This window comes from Hipposideros armiger, unplaced genomic scaffold (genome assembly GCF_001890085.2).
Source record: "Hipposideros armiger isolate ML-2016 unplaced genomic scaffold, ASM189008v1 scaffold_424, whole genome shotgun sequence".
Classification (NCBI taxonomy): Eukaryota; Metazoa; Chordata; class Mammalia; order Chiroptera; family Hipposideridae; genus Hipposideros; species Hipposideros armiger.
This window is the reverse complement of record NW_017731774.1, coordinates 494,620-519,964: the sequence shown is the minus strand read 5'-3', so window position 1 is coordinate 519,964 and position 25,345 is coordinate 494,620. Positions and strand designations below refer to the sequence as shown.

The window sequence follows — 25,345 nt, the reverse complement described above, 5'->3', positions numbered from 1 at the left end:
TTGCTGGAATTTACAGCAAAACACCTGCTTTATTTCTTGGAATATATCTACTTTTTTTTCTTTGAAAATCCGGATAGAATACATCCATGTTTTATTTAGTGGCACTTCTCTACTTCTCCATGAACTTTTAAAGATTATGGCAATGCTTTTACTACTACAGAATTTTTGTACCCTTCACTATCCTCCGTTTGGTCTAGACACTTGGACTCCTTTTTATGCCTTCTCTTCTCAATCATATGGTGTTGGAGAACATAAACTGAATGTGTTCCTAAGAATGAAATGATGTGTCAAAAGGGCTTCATAAGTTTTCAAATATCATAGCACTGAAGCCATACCATTCTAAAAGAGAATCGCAGACATGTCACTTCTACAATATCTAAACAGAAGCTTACTAAAGGAAGCAAATATAAGAGATGGTTTGGAAGGTCTCGGTCCTAACTTATAAAATATAGAGCAGGTCTGGTAGCAGATAAAACTGTTGCAAAGTGATTCATAATGTTGCCATGCAAATGAAAAAGAATAGCTAATTTAACGATGTGTTAGTCGTGGTCCAATAAGAAAACAAAAACTGCACAGTAATTTGAAGTGAGAAAGTGCAATATAAAGAATTATTGTGTTCGCCTAGGCAGCACATATAGTAAAATTGGAACGATACAGAGATTACCATGGCGCTTGTGCAAGGATGACACAAATTTGTGAATTGTTCTATATTTAAAAAAATTATTAATGGGATTGGAGTCAAGGCAGATTGCCTCATAGGAGAGAAGGAGAGCCCTAAAAGACACAGGAATGGTAGCTACAGAGAACTACCACCACTCCTAGAATTAAGATGGAGCACCCAAGCCAGAGGCCACCCCGTCCCAGGGCTGAGACCCAAACTTGGTTGGAGAGGGCGTGGAGCAGGTCACCGGTGGTAGAGACGTTCACTGAGTTATCACACCAATGGGATTCTCCAGGAATCCACCTTCTGGAGTGCTGGAGGAAGCCATTTTCAGGACAATGCCATACCTTGAAACTTACTCATGCTACCCACAAGGGGGCCACAGCCACCCAAGGCAAGGTGCTTCAATGGCAGCACTTTCCTATGAAACCACCTGAGGGGAGTGTGCCAGGAAAAGTCATTCACAGGTACCCCAGTGATGCCACCCAAAGGGGTGGAATTGGGGGAAGCTGTCAGGGGGCCATTTGCTGCTGTCACCAATCCTGCTGAAAAGAATCTCACACAATGCAGGAGATGCATGAGATGAGCATGCCAGAACCAGGAAGAATTATCTCTTCATCTCAGAGTCCCTCTAGAACAGCGGTTCTCAACCTGTGGGTCGCGACCCCTTTGGGGGTCAAATGACCCTTTCACAGGGCTCGCCTAAGACCATCGGAAAACAAAAAGATATTTACATTATGATTCATAACAGTAGCAAAATTACAGTTATAGAGTAGCAATGAAAATAATTTTATGGTTGGGGGTCACCACATGAGGAACTGTATTAAGGGGTCGCGGCATTAGGAAGGTTGAGAACCGCTGCTCTAGAACCTTCTGCTGATATAGTCTAAGATTGGACCACATGGTAAGGGGAAATATTTATAGAGTTCATCTCCATTATTGTAGGACACAAAGAAAGGGTGGCCCTGGAGCTCAGAGGCAATAAATTGATAATTGAAATAAATGGTATCTGGAAAAATATCTTTGTTGATGTAAAGACATGAATTCCTAGAATCTAGTGACTGGCAATAACTGTACTTTTATTTTACTTTCTAATGAACCACAGTGACTTTATTTGAAAAGATTGTATTCACATTAAATGATTAAAGAATTTTGAAGACCAGTACACTCTAAAGGAACCAAATCAATTATAAATCAGAAATCCAAGTATAAATTGTGTAGATTTGTAAAGACTGTTGTAGTCTCTGATGAATATTTGCGGAAATTGAGTGGAATTACACAGTACTCCATTTTGAACTACTCTATATTTTGAAAATTTGTAGCTTTTTTTTTTTTTGGTCAAATCCAATAAGCTTGTTACAAATTTCAAAGGTGAAAAGATGATCAAGAACTTATCTTGCTGAGCTGGGAGCATTTCTGGGCATTCACTTGTGATTTAAAATCCACTACAATCAGAACTCTATATAGTACCATTCTTGATTTTAAGATATGAGATGATATCTGTTTCCTCTTTCTGAAATACTTTGAAACTTTCTACTGATACTGGCGCATAACTCTGATGGTTATTGAGAACTATTATAACATTGGTTATTATGTACAAACTGTGTTTGTTGTGGAAAAATGGAAGTCATTTCAAATATTGCCAGTGCTAAGAATTAAATGAAGGAGGTGTTGAGTTGGTGGGTCTGACTCATCACCTCTCCTGAATACACTTCTGTGTATATAATTTGTGAATCCTCAACATAATGCCCCAAATCACCTGATCATAGAGTGCAAGTCTCGTGATTGCCTTGGGCATGCCTTATGTTTTTGTCCAGTGAGGATGAAGGGTGTGATGGAAAAGATCTTGTTTATATGACAATGGATGGGCTAAAGCCTGCTCTGGAATGTTATCTCATGTTTAACCAAATTACGTCTGATAGAAAAACAGATGACTGGAGGAGGCGACTGGACTGTGACCACTTTAGATCAGAGTTCCTTAAATATAGGCCATGCACTACCCACCTCAGATTCACCTGAGATGCTTCTTAAAATGCCAGCTCTCCAGACTTTTCTATGATGGACTTAATCAGACTGGGCATTCTAAACACAGGGACTGAGAATGTGCATTTTTAGCAAGGCCTCCTAGTTGATTCACATCCTTACTGATATTTGAGACGAATGCTGACACTTGAGAGCTGCAAGTCCAGATGATGCCCTTGCCCCCGCAAAGCTGTATTGCAAGGGTCATGACAGGGCTGGTTCAGTGAAACCCAAGTATTTCATATGTTATCAACTCATAGGTAATCAGGGGTTTTGCATTTGTCAGGTATAGCAGGTAATGGAAGACAACGTTGGCTATCTTAAGTGGAGAGGGCATTATTGGAAGGATATGGTGTGTAAGAAACAACTTAAGGATTAGGGTTGCAGAGGGAGGAACCAGGGCATTTCTGGGCATATTGTATCAGGTGCTTATGGTCAGAACGGAGTTGAGTCAGCTTCAAACTTTATCATGTTTATTCTTGATCTTGGCTCATCCCTTAGATTCTTGATATTCTTGATCTTGGCTCATCACCTAGAGGGTGCACCCAACAGAGCAGAAAAATTCCCAGTAGACTGTTATCAGAAGTAAAGCAGAATGGATGTCTGTAAGATTTTGATTTTTTCATCAACATAATATGCACATGATAACTCAAAGACACTAGCTAAGAGCTTAATTGCATTCTAAGATTAACCTTAGGTTAACAAAACAATTTTCAAATTTTCTTAATCCTCAGCCTGAATATGCCAATATTTGCTTTTGGTACATTCCACCAAGCCTCAGAGTGATGAAAGAAGGACCCGAGTTCTGGGAAAAACTTAATTTGGTAAGTGATAAGTAAATTCTATTTTTCAATTTGATGAAATAGAGTCAATGCCATTATCTACTGATCCTATCAACAAGTCTGTACTTGCTAGAACTTGAACTAGAGAGGTGGTTCCTAGTCTATTAAAAACTAATGACATGCCAAACCATTGTAAACATTGATTACATTTAACAAATTAACATATGATACACACAAATTTGAAATAATTATGCTATTTGTAAGATAAAGAGTTTACTAGAAGTTCTCATTTACAGCGCACACCAGAAAGTGTGACCCAGTAATGGGGCACAGATTGAAGTTGTTTGATGAACTGCTGCTTCTTTCAACTATGCTAGTGCATTGTCTATGGCTGTTTGCATCACCTTACTTGGAGATAATGTGAAAAGTCTAAATCTGGTACCCTTCGTGATTGCGAGACGTGTTCTTTCCACCAACAAAGAAAGGCCTTGTATCTTATGCCCAAGGGGCTTATGTGATAAAAAGAAGAAAAGTGAATCCAGCAGTGGATCTCAACTGACCATTGAACAAAATGTGCATGAAAGTGTCTGCTCACAGAGCTGGTGTGGGCTCCCAGTCCAGAGTGAGGGGATGCCCCAGGCTCTGGGGACTTCTTGTGTCTCACCTGTTCCTCTCCTAGCATGGCTCTGCCAGTTAAATCCTGCCTGTTACCCAGATTTCTAGGAGCGATGAAATCTCATTAGCCATCACGACTTGATCGCACTTCCCTGCTGCGTGGACATTGTGTATATTGAAGTGGACCAGCGGGAGTGCCCCTGAGGATTCTGTGGCCATGACATGTAGAGTGAGAGCTCACTACAGCTGGTACCATCATGTTAGGTGATCCTCTACCCCTTGTATCTTCCCTCTTAAACACACTAGCTCCATGACCCTGGTTAGAAAAAGCTCTGACTTACAAACCCTTCCCGACCCTCCATGGGAAAACCAATGGTCGTTTTAACAGCTTCTAAAGGCAAAGCCCTTGCATTTGGCCTCTAGAAGAAAAGGAAAACTTCCCAGTTAGGCGAGTGACAAACATTTACCCAGTGCTCACTGTGCTGTGCTCTGGGGACACAAACATCAAAAAGACTCAGTTCCTGCCATTAAAAAGCTCATATTCGGGGGGGGGGGACAAAATGAGTAAAGAGATAATCACAAAGTAACTAATAGGTGTCTAGATGGAGATAAACCCTGTTTGCAGTGAAAACAGAGAGCAGGAACATCTACCCGAATGTGTGACCCTAGAGCTTAGTCTTGAGCAGTAAATAGATTTCAATCAGGGGACAATTGTAAAGAGCTGGATTCCAGGAAGAAAGCAGGGTGACCCAGAGTCTTAAGAGAGGAGGGTGTGACTTGAAGCCTCCAAGCGTTCCAAAGGGGCCATGGTGGGAGGTAAGATGAGACAGGACAGACGGTGGGTCCTGAGGTCCTGGTCTTCCATGACAAGGAGTTTGGAATTTGTGCCTAATTAGGCAGAAGGGGAAAGACCGTGGCCTTTAAGCTGTAGCCACCTATAATCTCACCTGCCGCATCTCCTTTCAGCCTTAGGTGATTTTCTGTTTATTTGTGGCTCATTAAACTTCCTCCATTGTAGCATAATACTCACTAAATAGATGAGTATTCTGCGTACTTGTCAGACCTGAGATCACGTAGCAGAGATGAGGAGACATGGACACTGTGATCTGTGCCTTCGCCTACAGGCGCCCTTCATTACCCATTTTAGGCAGTTAACATAGTCCTTGGGATTTGTCTCGCATTGTTGTCACACACAGCAAATAGGAAAGCATTTCAGATGGTAAGTAACCCATAAAAAGAAACAAGAATTGGACAATGTGAGGATTTAATGGTGAGGCTTCTAGGGACGTTTTCCACTTTGATGGAATGTGATTGACATTTTTTTGGTGTAGTGGGAGAATAATTGCTTATAGTTGAGAAAGATAATGGTGGCCATTTTTCTCATGTTTCAACTGTTAAGAAAAGCAACCAAGAATGTTACTTGTGTTTTACTGATTCAATACTGTTGCACAGACACAGGTCAGGATAACAAAGTAGTCCCATTATGTTTGGAGATATTTTTGACTGGCAATTCCATTATTTAAAGAAATATTTATATACTACATTGTGCCCAATAAAGTTTAATTAAAAAAAGAAATAGTTACATTATCTATTATCAGAAAATTCAAAATTGAGACTGGGTATAGAAGCTAAAATCAGATAATTCAGTATATAATTCATTTTCATTCTTAACTGAAAATTGAATGTAAATCAGGACATTCTCTTCTATTCCCAGTGTTCGTCAGCATTGGTTCTCTTATGGTTAATACCCATGATTCTCTAGACCTTCATTTTGGAAATGCCATTTACAACCATGGGTCCTTTGTCCAGTCTAATATTATTCTATTTTCATTGTTATGGTTGTTTCTGGTTAGTAAACATGTACGCTACAGACGAATTATCATTGGTTCTGACATTCTTAGTCCCTTTTTATTCCCTCTCTCTTTGTGTGTGTGTGTGTGTGTGCGCGCGCGCGCTCGCGCATGATTTTGGCAAGAAGGGGAGGTATATATATGTATTGTTGATCTATGTGGTTTTATGCTTACGATAGTATGAGAATGCAATATATGATTTACAACCTGGAGTGTGCTTGAGCACACTCGAAATTTATTTCGGGCTTTATCTTGGATGAAGAATCACAAACACATAAATAAACCAAATAAGGCTTTGCCCCTTCAATTCAGCCTACTGTCAGGTGGAGCTGTCAGATTTCAGAATCAGTGGTGTGATAAGTCTTCCCTTTGACAGCAAGAGGGGAGAGGGATTATTTAGTAAGGAATCTGGAATTTCAGAGTATGTAAGTGTATGTCTGTGTACGGGCACACGCGCGCGCGTGCGTGTGTGTGTGTGTGTACACGCTTACAAATGTGAATGCACACTTGTAGAACTATTTTTGAGAACACAATCTGAATTCTAATAACACTATGCCAGTCACACTGTGACACTCTAGTCAATCACCGGGTTCCAGCGACTTCTCTTTTGAAGATGTCAGCCATAAAATGCTCTTCTTTCTGATTCTTTCAGGCACTGCAGTATTCTAGGTCTTCATTAGTTCCCTGCTCAGATTGTATTTGCCTCTTTTCTGGCCTCTGCCTCCTGCCACCTCCTTTCCCCATTTCTCTTCTTACTGTCTGCACACTCATGCCTCCCGCTCTGCTTTATCATGTCATCTCCTGCTGGAAGCTTCTGAAGAGCTTCCTCTTCTCTGCAGCAGCAGTTTTGAACCTTAGAGACCCAGTGACCAATGTTTAGAATAAATATTATTGTTTCTTTTCCTTTCCTAAAATGAAACTAGTAGAAACAATGACCCACCTACATGTAATTTCATGAAAGGCAATAGAAGGCCTTACATGTAATAATAAGAAGGAATAAGTCAGTTTATAATAATGAAATGTATTTCATTACGTAAATGCTTGGGCATTGACAATATTAGAAGACCTGAGTAAGGGATAAGATACTCTTATCCCTTTGGGATAAGATATCCCAAAGAGTAAGATACACATACTCTTTGAATCACAGGGAATGTGAGATATATATAAATGCGGACTATTCTAAGTAGGTGATTTTGGTGATGCAAACAACAGAAATGGTGTGGTATTAATGATGTCATTTTTAAAAATGGTGCATAACCCTTGGTAAAACTCAGAAGATAACATCGTCCCCTTGGTTTACATGGTAGCAGAAAACAGTATCTGTTAAAAATGGACACGGACTATTGCATTAGTATGTAAAGCAGAGTTAGGCTGTGGGCTTGGATAATTGCATTCGGGCTTCTTACCTCATGCATTTCCAGTAGGGCATTTGAAAGTTGTGCAAGGCATGGGGCAGAGTTCTTCATCACTCAGCACAGCTCCCCACTTCGCAAGGCAGCTAGCGTCTCGGGTCCCCACCTACTGAAATCTCAGTAACAACCCCCAGACATTGTGAAAACAAAACATCTCAAATTTCCAAAATATACTCCCTAGGAGAATAGTACCATCCCCTGGGAAACGACTGGTCCACAGAATAAAACCTAGTCCCATCTGCCTGGCATCCAAAGGCCTCCATGTCTGATCCTCAGGTATTTTCAACTCAATCTAGTGTGGCTTCCAGGATTGAGACTCCTGCACTAGTAAACTGAGCCAGGGGGGATTCACCAGTGTTCCTACTAGTTAGCTTTCACTAAGCAAATCGGTAAATTACTGTGGTTTTACTGTTAATGCCCAGAGAATATCATGGAACTCATAACTGCTAATAGGTGCAATAATTTGTACAAACTGTATAAAGACCAACTTTGTAAAGCATAGCAAATATCTTAATTTGGCATATATTTTCTTCCTGCGATTCCACTTACAGAAATGTATCCTTTGAAATAAGTGGCAGAAAAGCTACTTAGAAGTTCATAGCCATTATTTAAAATAGCAAAAATTTTAAAAGAACCTAAATATTCAATCAACTATGAGAAATGGTTAAATTTTAGTATGTAATTTAGTGCAAATTTCTAATGTATAGACAATTAAAATTCTGTATTCACAATTTATTATTAATTAAAATGAGTTATAAAACAGCCACTATAGTTTGACAATTTTGAAAAATTATATGTTTATATATAGATACTTATATACATATAAAATATTGTATGTATGGTTAGATAAGGGAAAAATAATAGGTACCAAAATATATTAAAGAGAAGTTATAGGTGATTTTTCCTTTCTTTTGTAGTTTTCTGTAATTTCTTTTCTATAATTAATGGACATTGCTTTTGTGAAAATAGCAACAACAATAATAATAAACCAAAACATAAAGTAATTGACCTATAGAAACCATAGGTTTCCTTGAGGGCTTCTCTAGACGAAGGCTATCCAGGTTTTGACCACACACTCCTAACAGTTTAAAAAAAAAAATTGAGCACTCACCCCAATATGTGCTTATTGTTTTGAAATTATCTGCATGTATTACTTTATAAATATAGTATGTATATTTAAAAATACACAAAATAATTTTTTTAAGGATGAATTTAAAATTTTTAACTAAGAGATGTTCTCATCTTTTCTTCTTATGCTTCTTATACTACGTTTGGACACCAAAATTGTAAATATTCCATCAACTAGTTTGCAAACTATTTTCTCTCATGACTTGTTCTCAGACATAGAATATAATTTGTCTTCCCTCCCATCTCTCTCTTTCTCTCTCCTTACTCAAATTCCCACACTCTCTGCTCTGATTTTAAATCCAGAGGCATTGCCGCTGGTGGTCTGTAGTGAGATCTTCAGCAGGCTTCCCAGGGCTCCCTGATGCTTCCAGCTAGTGGTAGAGTTATAATTTGCTCTCTAAAGCGCTGCCTAAAATTGCTTTATGTGTTTGTTTCTTCCGACGCCTCACCCCAGTGATCAGATATGGAGGGCGACGAACTTGGGGATAGACTGCAGAGATAAACTGGAAAGCGTTAAGACCCAGGGAGCGTAATTGAGAATTTCATCAGTTTTGTCTCATCATTACTCAGTGTTCTGAAGGAGATTTCCTCGTTTGTTGACTTTCATAAATCACTCTACAATTTGCCAACAAAATTTACGTTCTTAAAAGTAATTAGCAAGTTGTCTTTTTGTACTCAGTCAAGGTCGTTTCAAAAAAATTTTTTTAATTTGCTGACCTGCAGATTTGTGATTAATGTGAGTCATTTATAACAGGCTCCTTTCTCCTCAATAGTAGACAAAGAATAAATCTTTTAGAACCTACTTGATGGGCTTGTTTTACTGCTTATGTGACATATACCTCGATATGGTATTCCAGATATCTTTAGAGAGAATTTAGGATTCTCCTTGGCAGGTTTCTGATTAACAGCACTTAAAGATGAGACCTGGGCAGGGTGATGTGCTTCCGTGGGAGCCCCACAAGGGAGCCATCCAAACAGGCCACTTCCTGGGCTTGTAGGCGGGGCTTCAGTGCCTTTTGCTGTGCGCCCTTCATTTCTGCTGTATGTGTGTGCATATGTATGTGAGTGTTCACAAATGTGCATAAGAACTCATGCACATTTCAAGAGCTTCTATATATTTTTAAGGATTCTGATTCTAATTTTCTTTTCATCACCACCTGTGCCATTGGTATACCCCATCACTCACTTTTGGATTATGAACTAAAAACACCCATTTCTTTAAAGGTGCAACAGTATTTTTTGGTTTTTGCTTTTTTTGTTTTTAATTTTCAAAGGTGAGTTTTTTTTTAACCCTGTGATATAGAATTTATAATATAGCCTTCAAAAACCCTATTTCCTAGTGCATATGACTCATTTTAAAGCTGCACTTTCTTGAAAATGTATATTTAAGGAAAATCTATTATAATACAGAAGTGCCTTTTAAATAAAATATTTCTGAATGTGATTTGAGAGGCTCTCCTTCTGATAGTGGTTGGGATGTAGACTTCAAAAATGCTTAACTAATGAATTTCCTGTGTCTTGTAGATACTGTATTTTCTTTCCCCAAATGATTAAGACCTGAGATAAAATGCTGTTATTTTGTGTATTCTCTCAGGCAGTGATGTTGTTGTCTACAATTTATCAGATACACTACTAGCTATAATCTGTTTCTTCTCATGTCACTCTGCAATTAAGGGTCAAGGAGCCACTTAGGTACATTCCATATAGGCATGGCATTCTTTAGAAATCAGCCGGGGAAGCGGAGTTGTCTCTCTGCTGAAGGACATGGGGTACTCTTAATGTTGTATGGCTTTTACACTCATCTCTCTTCCCTAACTGTTTAGTCATAGTCTTTCTAAAGTGCTTTATTCCATTGGATGTATAAAGTTTCAACCAACCAAAGATTCCAACAACACTCTTGTTGGATATACATGCGCAATTGGAAAACATGAGTTTTAGGGCTGGCCGAGTGGCTCAGTTGCTTAAGAGCTTGCTCAAGAATGTGAGCTCTGCACAATAGGGTCACCAGTTCGATTCCCAGCCCCAGGTGAGCTGCCGTTGAGCTGCTAACAGGTGGCAGGATAGCTCAGCTAAAAAACAAACAAACAAACAAAACACCCATGAGTTTTATTAAACAATACATATTGGGTTGTTGAAAAAGTCATACATATTTTTCTATGATTTTCGTTGCAAAAATGCGTCATGACTTTTCTGACACCCCGATAGAATAAAACGTTTAAATTGTTATTAATTAATTGATTGATTTATGTAGCTTTTTGGTTTTTAAACATTATATTCAGGTGCACAGAGAAGGATTTTCATGGGTAGAAACTTGAACTCCCCAGGAAGGCCTGACACCTACAGATGTCCTTGCTAAAAAATTACTTTCTCTTTCTTTGATTTTTCTCTCCTAAGTTTAACAGACTCCCTCCTCTTGTTTCTGTTGGACTTTTCTAATTTACTATGGAAGCATTTCAGGGCTTGGCCTATCTGTTGAAAATTGAAATTGAGCAAAACGAAGCTGGGTGTCTCTGTAGGCTGAGGCTGAGCTCATAGGCCCGAAGTCAGGACAAGACTAGTTCTGAAATCGGAATGTCTATGCTTGTGGCTTCCTGCAGCTCAATGACACCAGTGTACACTTGTCTACTGGTGACTGGCTGATCCACAGGGAACTCTGGATAGCAGTGATGGAAAATGAGGCCAAAGAACAGAACTGCATTTCATAATATCTATTTCACAAATATCTTTTTGTACCTTGGATTTATTGTTTAGCACACAAGCATGGGTATACTCTGCTATATGGTAGGAGTTTAGCTGGCCTTGTCTGTAACATTTGCATAAGAACCGAGTGGATTACATTTAAATAGGCCAGCTTCTTTAGTCTCTGCTCACATCTTAAGGTCCTTCTGAAATAATTCTGAATTTCCAGTTATGTCATGGTGAGCATTGAGGAAAGGCAGAAGTTTAATTAGTTTTTATGGAACACTTACCACTGTGTCCTGAGTATAATTGTATTTAGTTTACTCGGTCAGGGGTTGAAAACCCAAATACCTATAGAAGCTAGACAAGTAGCATAACTGAGGGAAGTAGACAGGGCACAGCACAGTAGGGAGTGATGGGGACTGTGCTTCACTGCAGAGCAGTGACCCAGCGAAAGGGAGCAGCCTCTGCTTAGCTCCCAATGATGGCCGCCATGTAGGAATGCAGATCTGGGTGATCAGGCCTTCTTATTGTTTAAGAGATGTTGGATAGATTCGAGCGTACATTTGTCAATGGGATCTGGCCTTCAGGCTTCTAGTTTGCAATTCTCACCTAAATTCACCAGTCCACAACGACCTGTTTCTGTGCGTGTGCCAGTGGAAGCTCTTCGGGGTGTCTTTGTTCCTCCGTGGCGGCTAATTGGATGGTCATTCCCTGGCCCATCATCAACTTTGAGGGGTGCCTCTGTCATCTACCAAAATAAGGAAACTCATTGTCACGTTCTGCCAGACATGTCAACAGGGGGTTTTAAGAACTGTGTGATCTTGTGGCAAACGTGGCTGCGCAGTTAAGATATATGAGTGTATTTTGTTCTTGTGTTTTCTCCTTTCCTCGTCCCGAGAACTAGACGCCGGGGCCTCTGGGCTCCAGGTCTGTCTTGATCTTGTTTCTTGAGGACATCGCTCTCCCTAGATCTTCTGAAGGCCTCCGCTGGCCAATGAAGAGACCCATAGGAGAAGGTGAGGGGTTTGGAAGCACAGAGGCGGGCACAGGGGGCATAGAGGAGAGAGGAACTGAAAGAGGGTGTAGGAGGCAAGAGTTCTACAGGTAGGGATGACACCCAGATTCCCTTCTTTGAGTGCCCTAAGGAAGGGTGCGTGTGTGTGTGTGTTTGTGTGTGTGTGTGTGTGTTTTCCAGATGATGGAATCTGCCCATTGTTAACCGAGAAGGACACAGCACAGTCGCAGCATATCACAAGCATTTCATATATTGGACCTAACCGTTAGCACTGGCTAAGACTCCCAGAACCTCTGCTCAACCCTCTGGGGCTGCGGGAGCTATAACAGTGACTGAGATTTTAACCTGGCCGAGTAGGAACAGTGGCTTAAGGCTAGATTTAATTTTATTTAAAGGGTACAAGGTACTTATACTTTTCTTGCATACCTGAGTTTATGGAGCAAAATTCATACCCATACCACAACCATTAAGGAAATTGCTCTGGACTCGATGCAGTCTTTATTGCTGCAAAACAAAGAATGGACCTTGTGCTGAAGGAAAATACTTTTTTGTGTGTGTGTGTGTATCTTTGAAGTCTCTTTGCCAGTACCAAATCTGCCCCCTGGTGGCACTTTTGCTCATTTTTCCTTTCCTAGCTGGGATGTGCCGCACTAAATGCTGTTATAAAACGTTACAGGATTCCTGGTGTCAGGGCTTCCAGATTCTGCCAAACCAAGAAAGGCTCACCTGAGTAAGAAATTCTCAAAGGAGCAAATTGATCCTGGTCTTCACTCTCAATGTGTTTCTGTTTTTCTTTCTTTGTTTTTACTCCAGACAGAGGCAGGTTCCTCATTTCCACAGCAATCGCTTCCGTGTTTACCTTCGAGTGTCCTGCCTGGGACTTAATTATATACCTGCTCCTCACCACTCCCTTCTGCCTCCTTCCTTTCCCTCCTACCCTCTCTGCTTTCCTCCTTTCCTCTCTCCTTCCCTCCCTCTCTCTCTCTCTCTCTCTCTCTCTCTCTCACACACACACACACACACACACACACACANCTCTCTCTCTCTCTCTCTCTCTCTCTCTCACACACACACACACACACACACACACACATTTTCATTTTTTCTCCCTCTAATATATTGCTCCCCTCAAGTGATAAACACACCCAGGCTCTGACAACCTTAAAGGAAATATCTCATGATTTTTCTCTTAATATTGCTTCACCTCAAGCTACCTCTGTCTCTGTCTTCATCCCTTTGGACTTAACTTCTGAAAAGAAAAGCTTAAAATGTCTTACCCTGTTTAACAGTCTGTGCCATGGCTTATAAAACCATTCTGTTAATTTCGGGCACTCAGGTTGTTTTCAGTATTTCCTCATTATAAACAATAACGGATGAACCTCTCATGCCCACACCCACTTTTGCTTTTATGATTTCCAGAAGATAAAGTGCTCAGTATGTAATTGCTGATTATGAAAATCAATGTGGTCTAGAGCCTGACTCTGGCTATGTATTGTGATACTGATTTTTTTTTTTTAAGATTTTTATTGGGGAACTGGGGGAGGGGAACAGCGTTGGGGAATCGGGGAAGGGAAACAGGCAAGTTGCTGTCCTTTTGTTTTTCATTCTAGTTGTGGAGGACGTCACTTCACTGGCCCATGTTGGTATTATCATTGCGCTCTTCCCAGGTGAGGCAGATCGGTCACTGGCCATTGGATGGCTGCTCACAGTGGCCCACTGCAGCCTACACTGGCTCCGGCGACTCACGGCAGCCCAGCTCCAGGTTGAGCTGTTGCTCACCATCTTAGCTGTAGAGGGCACAGCATCACTGGCCCTCATGTGGGATCCCATGCCAATTTCTAACCATTGCACCACTCGGCTGGTCCAAAGACGGTTGTATCCATTTACAGTGACACCAGTAAGGAATGAGGACACAGGTTTCCATCCAATTGTGGCAACATTGGGTGTTGCCAGTCTGGGGGGAAATGTTATTTAGGACGGTGAAAAATCTTAAGTTTGCTTTATTTTTATTGTCTTAATTATTGGTGGGCTGAACAATTTTCTTTTTTTTTTTCTGTACTGATTGTGCTCCTCTGTGTATTCATTGTTTTTTCCATATCTTACCTATTTATATTTTGAGGTCTAATGTTTGCCTTATAAATTTGAATGAGGATATATATATAGTTTAAGTTTTAAAGCCCTCTTTGTCAGATGAAATGCAAATATTGCCCTCAGTATAAAGTCTTTTTTATTTTAGTCTTGCTGTTTTTTCATTGTACAGAAGTTTTAAATTTTTTATGTATTCAAATCTGTCAAGTCCTTTCCTTCATGTTTTATTCCAGTGCTTCAAAGCCGAAGTTACTGGTCTTTCATAAATCTGATAAATATTCTATCCCATCTCCTGCCGGTTTTCTGTCATTCACTTTTTTTTGTATTTAACTCCTTAATCCCTACAGAGATTAGTTTTGTGTCCAGTATGAAAATATAGACCTAACCTAATGGGTTCCCCAAATTATAATCTAGTTATTTCAATTTGATTGACTAAATAATTCTCCCTAACACTTTTTATTGTGGGAAGCTTGTTTATCATGTGTTACATTTTTAAAAACACTTTATTCTATTTTTGGATTTTCCAATCTGTTCTATTGATCTGGGTTCCTGTTTTTGTGCCAGGAACAAAAGATCTTAAATGTTATTGCTTTATACTTGATTCTCAAAGCTGCTAAAAAACCTACCTTCCTGTTTCTTTTTTTAAAACAGCACTGTTTAATGTTATATTTTAAAATTTTCATATGTATTTTAGAATTTTTTTTTTTTTTTTTAGTTAAAAAGATATCTGGTTAGGATATTTGTTGGAGTTTAAATCACTGGATGTGGAAGTTAGCTAAGTGACAACTTTGCAGCTTACTGGCCGTGTAACCGTGCCCAAGTTACTTAAACTCCCCTAGCTTCCTCTGTTTTATCAATAACATAGGGGTAATAAAAAGTACTTACCTTAAAGGGATTTGATAGGGATTGAATGGTGTAATTCAGGTATGGTGTCAGACAGAGTTAAGTGCTCGTTAAACATTAGCTTTCATTATTATTAATCCTGTTACCCCGTGTTCGAAGGACTATGTGAGCCTCAAATAACTTTTTCATGCCTTTTTGTTGGTCCACCTATAAATAACCGTATACAGCATTACAATAATAAACTTTCTAATATATAACCCTGATCATGTCGCTTCATGTTTCCCTTTGTCCCAAAGGAAAGAGTATATAATCATTTGGGGGACTGCAGTGATCCAATTTAACTCAACCTTCTGGCTCTGTCTCCTGTGAATCCTTTTCACGTCCCCTGCACTCTAGCCAACTGAGCCACCTGCTCCTGTCTTTACCTGGAAAGTCAGCCTACCACTGTTTTTAAACGCATCAACTTGACAGAAAGACTTGGGTTCAAATCCTGGCTTCATCTCTTTTTTGTGCTGCATAGCTTGGAAAGCACATTACCACCCCATGCCTCAGTTTTCTCATCCGTAAAATCACAGTAATAATGATATGTTATGGGTTTGCACAGATTCAGTGGGATAGTGCATGTAAGTAAGCCGTTTTGCACAGTGCTAAGTAGGACCGGCTACATAGCTTGCAGAGTCCAGTGCAAAATGAGAATCTGGGGCCTCTCTTTCAGAAACGATTGTCACGAATTTCAAGACAGTGACAGCAGAGCCTTAAATCAAGCATGGAGCCCTTCCAAGTGTGAGGCCTTGTGTGACTGCGCGGGTTACAAGCCCTTGAAGCCAACCCTTGTGCTCAGTGTTTGCTCATGGAGATGAATGTTAGCGTCCTTACCACCCTGCCTTTTCTCACACTGCTCCCTTTGTCTCTGGTGTCTCTGGTGTCTCACTCCTATGTTCTCCCACCTCTGCATTCTTTGTGGCTTAGCTCACATGCACTCTCTTCCCTAAAGCCCCAGAGATAAGTACTTGTTTCCTCCGATGAAGGAATATGGCTATGCTCCATTCTTCTCTGAGGCATGTACGGCTTTTAACCTAGTATACGGGGAAATCTTGTGTCTGACTCCACCTTAAAACTGGGCCGTCAGCCCCTCGGGTTGGCCAAGAAACATTTCCTGACACTTGAGTATGAGTACCCTTCCCATATACTTCTGTGACAGCTTTGCTACCCTGTCTCAGTGGTCTTGGCAGTTACCATAGGATAGCAACATTCTGGGAGGAGGGGTAGAAAAGATAGCGCCAGGCAGAGAAGACAGAATTAGACAATGAGAATTACCCATAGGAGGAAATAGCTGATGAATTTTAGCACCGGGATGATGCATTGAAATCCCCCTGTTAGCAATAAAGATTCACTCATTTGTATTAATGATACTGTTGGTGGAAGGGGAGGTGAAGAAAGTGGGGTAGCGTGTCCCACTGGGGTTAGCCATGCTGGGGCTTTGATACTTCAAGCCTGACTAGTGCAGAGCCCAGTGCAAAATGAAAACGCAGAGCCCCTTGTTCCAAAATTATCAAGAATTTCAAGATGGTGATAGCAGGGCCTTGAAGGAAACATGGGGCTCTTCTAAGCACAGAAGTGCCCCTGCACCAGTTGCACACCCATGAAATCAGCCCTGACTCTGTACTGAGGGTTTGATAATAAGGGGGGTCATTAGAATTCTTACTTCTTTGCATTTTCTCACATTGTTGCTATCATACAGTAGATGCATAATAAATATCTGCTGAACAAATGAATCAATAAATAAAGGCATGAACTAATGTGTGATCCTTTTGGGTGACTTACGTGTTAATAGGGATTTCCTAGAGACATAGTTATTCTTGCCGTTTTTGCTCATTAACTCACCCATAGAAGTTTCTTTTTGTTTTTGTTTTGTTTTGTTTTGTTTATGACCATTTAGAGAATCCGAGCAAAAGAGTATTCCAAGAGAAAAAGACACACACTTTTCTAGCATTAATGAAAAGCATGAGTTCTTGGATTTACAAAACATAATGGATCCCAAGGATGGTAAATAAAATGGAATCCATTCCTAATAAGAAAATCATAGAACACTAAAGAAAAAGAAAAGCTTAAAGGCAGGAAGTAAACACCAGATTGTAGCAATGATACAGAAGGTTAAAAGAGTTGAATAGTATCTCTAAAATTACGAGGCAAAATAATCATCAACCTGAAATGTTATGGCCAGAAACATTATTATTCAAGAGTAAGTACCAAATAAAGATATTCTCAAACAAACCAAATATATATATATGACTGCTCATCCTGCGAGTCTGGACTGAAGCCCCTGGGATCACCTTTTTTATCTGGTTTCTGCTGTGCAGCCTGTTTTGATAGGCAGGAATGACTGAGAGCCGTCACATCTTATGAATGCTCATATGTGCATGGGAGCAGCTTCATAAGGAAGACATTTTAGGGGAGAGGAACATTTTAATTGCTCTTCTAATTTTGTTGTGGAGGAGGCCACCTCCTCTGTCTCTGTAAATCTTGCAGAGTTAGCACTGTAAGTTGCTGTCCAGTTTGGTTCTGTTGGCTGATCATCATCAGTTCAGAAAGCAGAAAAAAATTAAGTTGTCAAAATTTATAAGCCTGACTTCAGATGGCTAACCCACTCTTGGTTCTAGTTCAGATTTTTTCCTCCTATCTATCTGAATCATGCTCTGCTTCTTAGGAAAGCATTCCCCTAGCTAGGGTGTCCTAGATTTGTCATTTGATAGTAGCTCGCTGTTTTGAGGGAGTAGGAATAAGTCAAATGCTGGAATTACAACAGCAGCACTTGCTTTAGTTAATTGTGGTATCACCGGCCTAATTGAAAATGGAGACCGTCTTTCAGTCTATAACCTGGGGGGAGCCAATTGTCCAGGCGATACTAAAAGGGGCTAGAATATTGTAGCTAGTGAATTGGGTCCTAATCATGTCTGTCATATGAGTTAATGATGCTTGAGTGTAAACAGTGAATCAGGGAGTCAGAATCCTCATTTGAATCTGACCATTCATTCAAACAATATATACATTGAGCACCTACTATGTGCCAAACACTCTTCTAGGTGCATCCCTTTGGTTGAGTCGTTTCTCTGATAAAAGGGCTTAGAAAAATTTCAAAGGGCTTAGAAAAATTATAGAGACTGGAGTTTCATGAAAGATAACAGGAAAGATAAAATATATAATTAAAACTGAATTGCTCCTCAGTTTTTATAAAAGAAAGCTCAGCTTGGTTTTTAGTTTGTGAATCAGCGGTTCTGCAGTCTTATTTTTCTTACACTCATACATTGTTAAGTGTGGTCTAACAGAAGACTTGCAGAACTGAGTTATGATTTCTGTTATACTCTAAACACCAGAATCTATCAGACCACATTTGGAAACTAGTTTCTATTTTGTATCTGCTTATATTTTGAACAGAGAAAGTGCCTTGGATCTGAAATCTCATAACTCGATTAAGAGATTTTTTTCCCCCTTTATATCCTCAGTTATTATTTGAGAGAACTAAGTTTAAAACATTTTAAAGGCAGTGTTATTTATTTTTTTGGTATGAAGTTTAAATATAAAATAACTTCATTAATTACTTTATTAAAGATAAATATGAATATATTAACTATAAATACAACATACCAACATATATTAAATATACATTTATATCTTTGTGAAGTACTTGTTATATTAAAATTTCTATGCTATTATTGTAAAATTGCTATTTAATAAATTATTTTATTGTCTGGTGTCCCCAGTCAGAAGTTTAAAGTTAAAGAGGCATACCCTATGAAATTTTGGTTCTTTTTTTTTACAAAGGAAAAAAAATCAATGGAAATGTAGTGTCTTTTGTATTATTGAACTTATTTATAAAATCATATTTTCTCCATATATATAACCATACTCTAAATCATTTCAGAAAAGGTATTTTCTGATACCTGCACATGTCTTCATTTTATAAGTATATTAACTTTATTACATAATTTAAAATTTTCTGGTTAAAAGTTGACTAGTGATTATATATGTATAATCTACATATAAACACACATACAAGTACATATACACATATAACACATATATAATTTGAATGTGTGTATACATATATTTATACACACACAGGTTTTTAATGGAAATCAGAGGCTAGAAAGTATGTTGAATAAAAAACAGTTTATAAGCTTATAAAAGGCTACTATTAAATTTCTAGTCTCTGATTTCGGAGGTCAGTTTAGAACTATAGAGCTCAGAAATGCTTTGTGTATTTTTTTCATACAATGCAATTCAAAAAAATCACATGAAAACTTTGAATATTGCCTTCCAAAGGAACCTTATATTAAAGTACTTGGTTGAAAAGGAAGCTATTTTAAATGCATGCCCTTACTCCTGTTTTCTTACCTAGAGTCCTGCATCTAACAAATCCACTTGCTTCTAGCATAGCCTCTACTCTAAGCCTCCCTCTTTGCAGGATGGGAGGGCCGTGGGTAAGCAGCTCTTGAATCATTTTGTTCCACAGTTTAAAGACCTTCCCATTACCTTCTCTAGTAAGATGCGAGTCCCTAAGCAGGGGGCAGTCAAGTCATCTGAGGACACAGACTTTGTCCCCTCCTGCAGCCACACCTTTCCCCTGTCCAGGCCACATGAGCTGCTTCCAGATCACCAAGAGCTCTGTGCTCAATGTCTTGTCTCTCTTTTGTACGTTAGTTTCAGATGCCCCCTTTTCTTTTCTATTCTATTCTATTCTTTCTTTCTTTCTTTCTTTCTTTCTTTCTTTCTTTCTTTCTTTCTTTCTTTCTTTCTTTCTTCCTTTCTTTCTTTCTTTCTTCCATCTCTCCCTCCCTCCCTCTCTCCCTCCCTCCCTCCCTCCCTCTCTCTCATTCTTTCTTTCAATTTTATTTTATTGGGGAACAGTGTGTATTTCCAGAGCCCATCAGCTCCAAGTCAAGTAGTTGTTTCAATCTAGTTGTGGAGGGCGCAACTCAGTGACCCACGTGGGGAATTGAACCGGCAACCTTGGTGTTATAAGCACTGCGCTCTAACCAACTGAGCTAACCGGCCGCCCCCAGATGCTCCCTTTTCTTAGAATCTCATTTCTTCCATGACCCATAATATTACATATACATATATATGCACATATATAATTTTTTCATTATACCTGTGTAAAATACAACATATTGATGTGTTGTACAGTTTCAATGCTGACTTAAAAATATTAACCCTAGGTTTTACCCCCAATTAGTGTGTAGGTGCATGCTGTTTTGTAGGTACAGTGTAGAATAAGTGTTTCAGTATGATTTTTTTGGCTTAATGCTGGTCCAGTAAAATCACTTTCCCTTTGCCCACCCCTCTCCCCACCATACACATGTCTGAAAATCTCATTCCAGTCCCCTTTTATATTACTATGGTTTGCTAAGCATTGACATTTTCAAACAAATAAAGTTTGGTCTAGACTCAAAGTCTTTTTTGGGTAAAGAACAAGGGTCAACTACAGTCAGGAAGCAAGCTTACCGACTTTCCATCTGCACAAAAAGACCTAGCTAGAGCAAGAGCTAAAATATATCATGCAGTAAAAATCAACATCTAAAACTACAGGTTCTGCAGTTAATGGAATGTGAAAGTGTGTGTGTGCTCCTGACACTGGGTGTTTGGAAGACACATCAGCCACTTGTTTTGTCAGTAAATCCCACAGATACTTGGTAAACACAGTCATCATTCATTCCTAGAATTCATCAACTCAGTATTCTCTGAGTCAATGTTAGCAGCTTGGTAAGGTGCTCAGATAGGCTCTGACTGCTTCTCCCTGGAAGCTTTGCTCAGATTTTTCACTGCTATCCATTATAGAACATCTATCAATAATATACAATGAGATAGAAATTCAGCCAAATTTGAAAGAAAGCTAGAGTTTTTATAAAATAATTAATAAGGCATACAACACGAGATCTCTTCAGAGGTCCTTTGTTAAATGCCTGTGTAGCAACCAATAGTGTGATATCCATTTTAAATGGAAAAAAGAAATCTAGTTGCACACTTTTTATGGTCTTTGTTCTGCGTGATAAATTTTAATCCATTTTGCCAGTCTGGGTTAATATTGTTTACATTTTTTTATTAGCTATTGATTTTTGAATAGGACAACACAGGCTATCAGCGTTTAATTTTGATAGTGAAAACGGCTTCCATTTCCCTATGTCCTTTTTCCCCCAGCAAAGGCCTCCCTGATTCCAGCATTTTTTTTAATTAGTAGTAGTAGTATAGGTGAAGCGCCACCATCTGTCCATCACTACCCTGCCTTTAATTCAAGAAAAATATCTATAGTGAAAATCCTGAAAATAGGGAACACATACCAGGACAAAGTCATATTACCAAAGTCACTTTTTGCTTTACAAAATTATTTTAGGTAGTATTCCTTTACTTAAGAGCTCCACGAACCTAAAAAACTCCCTTGAGTGCTTATCAGACCCACGTCTAATTTCCTTGCAAAGTATTTAGCAGTTATTAAATTTGTAGTTTGGTTTGGTGAGAGGAAGATAACTATAAGATGTTTGTGTCTGGATGACCTGGAAGATGGTCAATAAAAGAAAGAGGAAACCGAAGACGGAGTTTGAAGAAGTTGCTGGCCGTGGTTTGGGGAGTGCCATGTGAGAGAGATTAGAAGGAATGCCAGCTGGACACAGTTGGTTGGCAGCTGGAACGCAGTGGCTGTGACCTAAGGAAGACCTCAGGCCTGGGGATAGGGCTTGGGGGTTTTCCACAGAGAGTCATACAAGTCCCTGACACTGATAATTAAAGGAGAGAAGAGGACTTAGTGAAGAGAAACGAAGTTCTTGTGTAACATCTATTGATAAGGCACAAGGAGAGTGGGGCGGTAAGGGATAGTGAGAAAGTATCTAGAGCCCTACCAATGTGTATGGTTATGGTGGTGAAGGACATGAGTCTCAAGGAGGAAGATGGGTGTGAACGGAAGGGATGTGTTAGAGGGAAGTATTGAACTTCATACAAGATGCACTTTCTCTTTCTAATACATCCCGACTTCTTTGAAAGGGAGAATTTCCTTTTTTGCCTTTCCAGAAACATAATTAATGGCTACAATAATACTGTGTAGCGAACAACCATAAAATCTCAGTGATATAAAACAGTAAGCATCTGTAGATGAGCACAGGAAGAGGGACATGTTGGGTGGCTAATTTAGGCTGGACTCAACTAGGCATGGCTCTGCTCCATGAGTTTCTTTTTCTCTTCCTTGAAGCGGTGGACTATCTGGGGCATGTTTTTATGGCAATGACAGTAACCCAGGAGCACAAGCCCAACTGCACAAGAGCATTTCAAGAGTCTCTGTCATATCATGTGATGACATGTGATTGGCCAAAGCAAATCACGTAACTGAACCGAACGTTAAAAGATGGTGGAGACTATACTCCACCCCAAACCAAGCCATATGGCCGAAATCAATGTCAATGAAGCAGGGAAGTATTACTCCCATGGAAATGAAGAGGCGAGAATACGTATTTCTGAAAAGTTATCTAATCTACCACAAACAAAGATGATTACTTTTAAAACTAGCAATTTGGGTGTAACTTAACAAGATATGGAATAATAAAACCTAGTGATAATTCACAGTCAGTTTCCTGCCTGCCACAGTGTTACCGTGGGAACTTGTCTCACTTTGACTCAGCAGACGCTTTGTGCCAAGCACTGCAAAGCACTACAGTGAAAATCAAGGATAAAAATGACATGACATCTTGTATCAAGTATCTTTCAATTTGCAGAAGAGACAGATATATTAAAGATTACTACAATGAAAAGCCAAATATAACAAGAATTAGGGGCAGGAACAAAGTAGTATGGGCACAAAAAGAAGACCAAGAAAAATTCCTCTTCTAAGTGATTGCTTAGGGATCAGGAGCAGCAAATAGAATATACTCTGGTTAATTTAAGAAGAAAGGGATGTGTAAAGAGACGTAAAGACTTGCATAGTCATTGGAGGGCTAAAAAGACAGATGTTTCAAAGCCGTGCCCCAGAACTGGGCTGCCCACGGAGCTGCCGCTCCTGCCCCAGTCTGAAGTGGCCTGTTAAATTGTAACCGTGCCACAACAGATGCTAGCACTCGAACCAGCTGCCTCCACCATGACAGGCCTGGCAAAAATTGTTCCCTATCATTATGACTCTTCTCCCACGAAGTCAATTCTGAAATTATGGCTTATACGAGTGCATCCGATTGGCTAATAACTCTCAATCACATTTTCCAACTCTCAGACACCTTAGCTGCAAGGGAGTTTTGGAAATGTATAAACCTCTGCAGTGTAGGAAGGGGCTTTATTTAGAAAAGTTGGATTGATGCTGAATCAATCCCTAATGTGTTCTTAAGGAAGCTCAAGGAAGACTTGATGAAGAGGGTGACATTTGTACCAGGTCTTAAAAAGTGCTGTCTTATGGCAAGGATGGCATAGAATTCTGTTTATAAAAGCGCTTAATAAATTGTAAAGTGCAAACAAAGATAAAGACTTGCTTTATGGACGTACAGTGGAGTCACGTCTTTGAATGGTGTCATTGTGGAGAGCTTCTCAGTAATGGGAATCTAGGAATAGCTTTGACTTTCTCCCTCCACCAAATCTGTATGTTCATGGAAGGCCTGTACTTATTTTTCCAAAACACTTTCTGAGCATTTACTATGTTACCTTACACTGAGATAACTAAGCCCAGGACATATATAATCTCATTTAATCCTCTCTATGAAGTCGATTCTGTTATTACCCTCAAAGAGGGTAAGTTACTTGCCCAACATCTCATGTTAGTCAATTAGTTAGTTAGCTAGTTAGTTAGTTAGTTAGTTAGTTAGTTAGTTAGTTAGTTAATTAGTTAGTGGCAGAGCCAGCCTGACCCTGAGGTTCCTAAGCCCAGGCTCTGTGGGTTTTGCTAAAGGGAAGGGAGGAAAAAGGATGAAAGGTGGTGTAAGGAATGGTGATCTAACAAAAGGCAGAGCTGGGAGAGGCTGTAAAACAGTGGCTCTCAACCTTCCTAATGCCGCGACCCCTTAATACAGTTCCTTATGTTGTGGTGACCCCCAACCATAAAACTATTTTCGTTACTACTCTATAACTGTAATTTTGCTACTGTTATGAATCGTAATGTAAGTATCTTTTTGTTTTTCGATGGTCTTAGGCGACCCCTGTGAAAGGGTCATTCGACCCCCAAAGGGGTCATGACCCACAGGTTGAGAACTGCTGCTGTAAAAGGTGGCCTGGAGAAAAATCTTCAGGCTAAGAAGGGCTCTGCAGGGAGCTGGACCAAGCACTGCCAAGTAAAGGGGTTCACTCAGAAAGATGAAACATTTCGTTCATGCAACTGACAACTCTTGGCAGATTATAACACGCTGTATAGGCATACTTTCAAAAGCAAAGATTGTTGGGTGGAGCCAAAGCTTGAGGTTCAAGTGGTTGTGGAGAGAGTTCTTTGGTGTCATCCAGACTTAGTTGTACTCGCGGCTCTGACAATAACTAGTTATGAAACTTTAAGGACAAATGACTGCATCTTGCCAAGCCTCATCTGTAAAATGGGCTTAATAATACCTGATTCATGGAATTACTGAGAAGACAAATCTGAGATAATGAATGAATACCATGGTGCTCAGTACATAGTGAAGTGCTCAGTAAGTGTTGTCTGCAGTCATTGTTGATGGGGACCTCGCTTTCTTGTCTTAAGCTCAGATGTTTTTCTCAGTTTTTGCTGGTCTGCTGGTAGTTTGGGCAGTTTGGGCTGATGTATTCTGATAACAAAGAAGAAAGAAGGCAGGCCGGGTCACAGAAAGTATAGTATAAAAAGAGAACCCTTTAGGCAAGATTAGGAATATATTTGTAGGCGTTGTAGAAATCCTTCCAGTTCTCCTGCTTTTGTGAATCTGATCTATTTATTATGAGAAATTTTTGAATGACTGGAGTTCTAGGCCCCCATCCGTGCTTATGCGTACACTGCAGGAGAAGTTAAGCCCTGGGAAATAAACAAAATGCAAACAAGGCAGAAATAAAGGGAAATATTTAGCCATGGGCCAGTAATTATCTTCAGAATATTCACTAATGGTATCACATTACCCTTGGCTGTATGTGGCCGGAGCTCTGTGAGCGAGGCCATACGTGGTCATAAGCAACAATATGGATGGAACTAGAAAACATTATGCTAAGTGAAATAAGTCAGTCAGAGAAAGACAAATATCATATGATCTCACTTATACGTGGATTCTAAGGAACTGAATGGATGG

The 25,345-nt window shown here is 39.6% G+C and overlaps 1 protein-coding gene across 1 annotated transcript in view; it reads left to right on the top strand.

Moving 5' to 3' along the window:
* The window catches only part of GADL1 (GAD like acidic amino acid decarboxylase 1), a 159,491-nt gene that overhangs the window by 99,678 nt on the left and 34,468 nt on the right, over positions 1–25,345 (top strand). Inside the window, exon 14 of the mRNA XM_019664511.1 lies at positions 3,418–3,507. Coding sequence (XP_019520056.1) covers positions 3,418–3,507 — 90 coding nt within the window. The remainder of the gene's footprint in view (positions 1–3,417; positions 3,508–25,345) is intronic.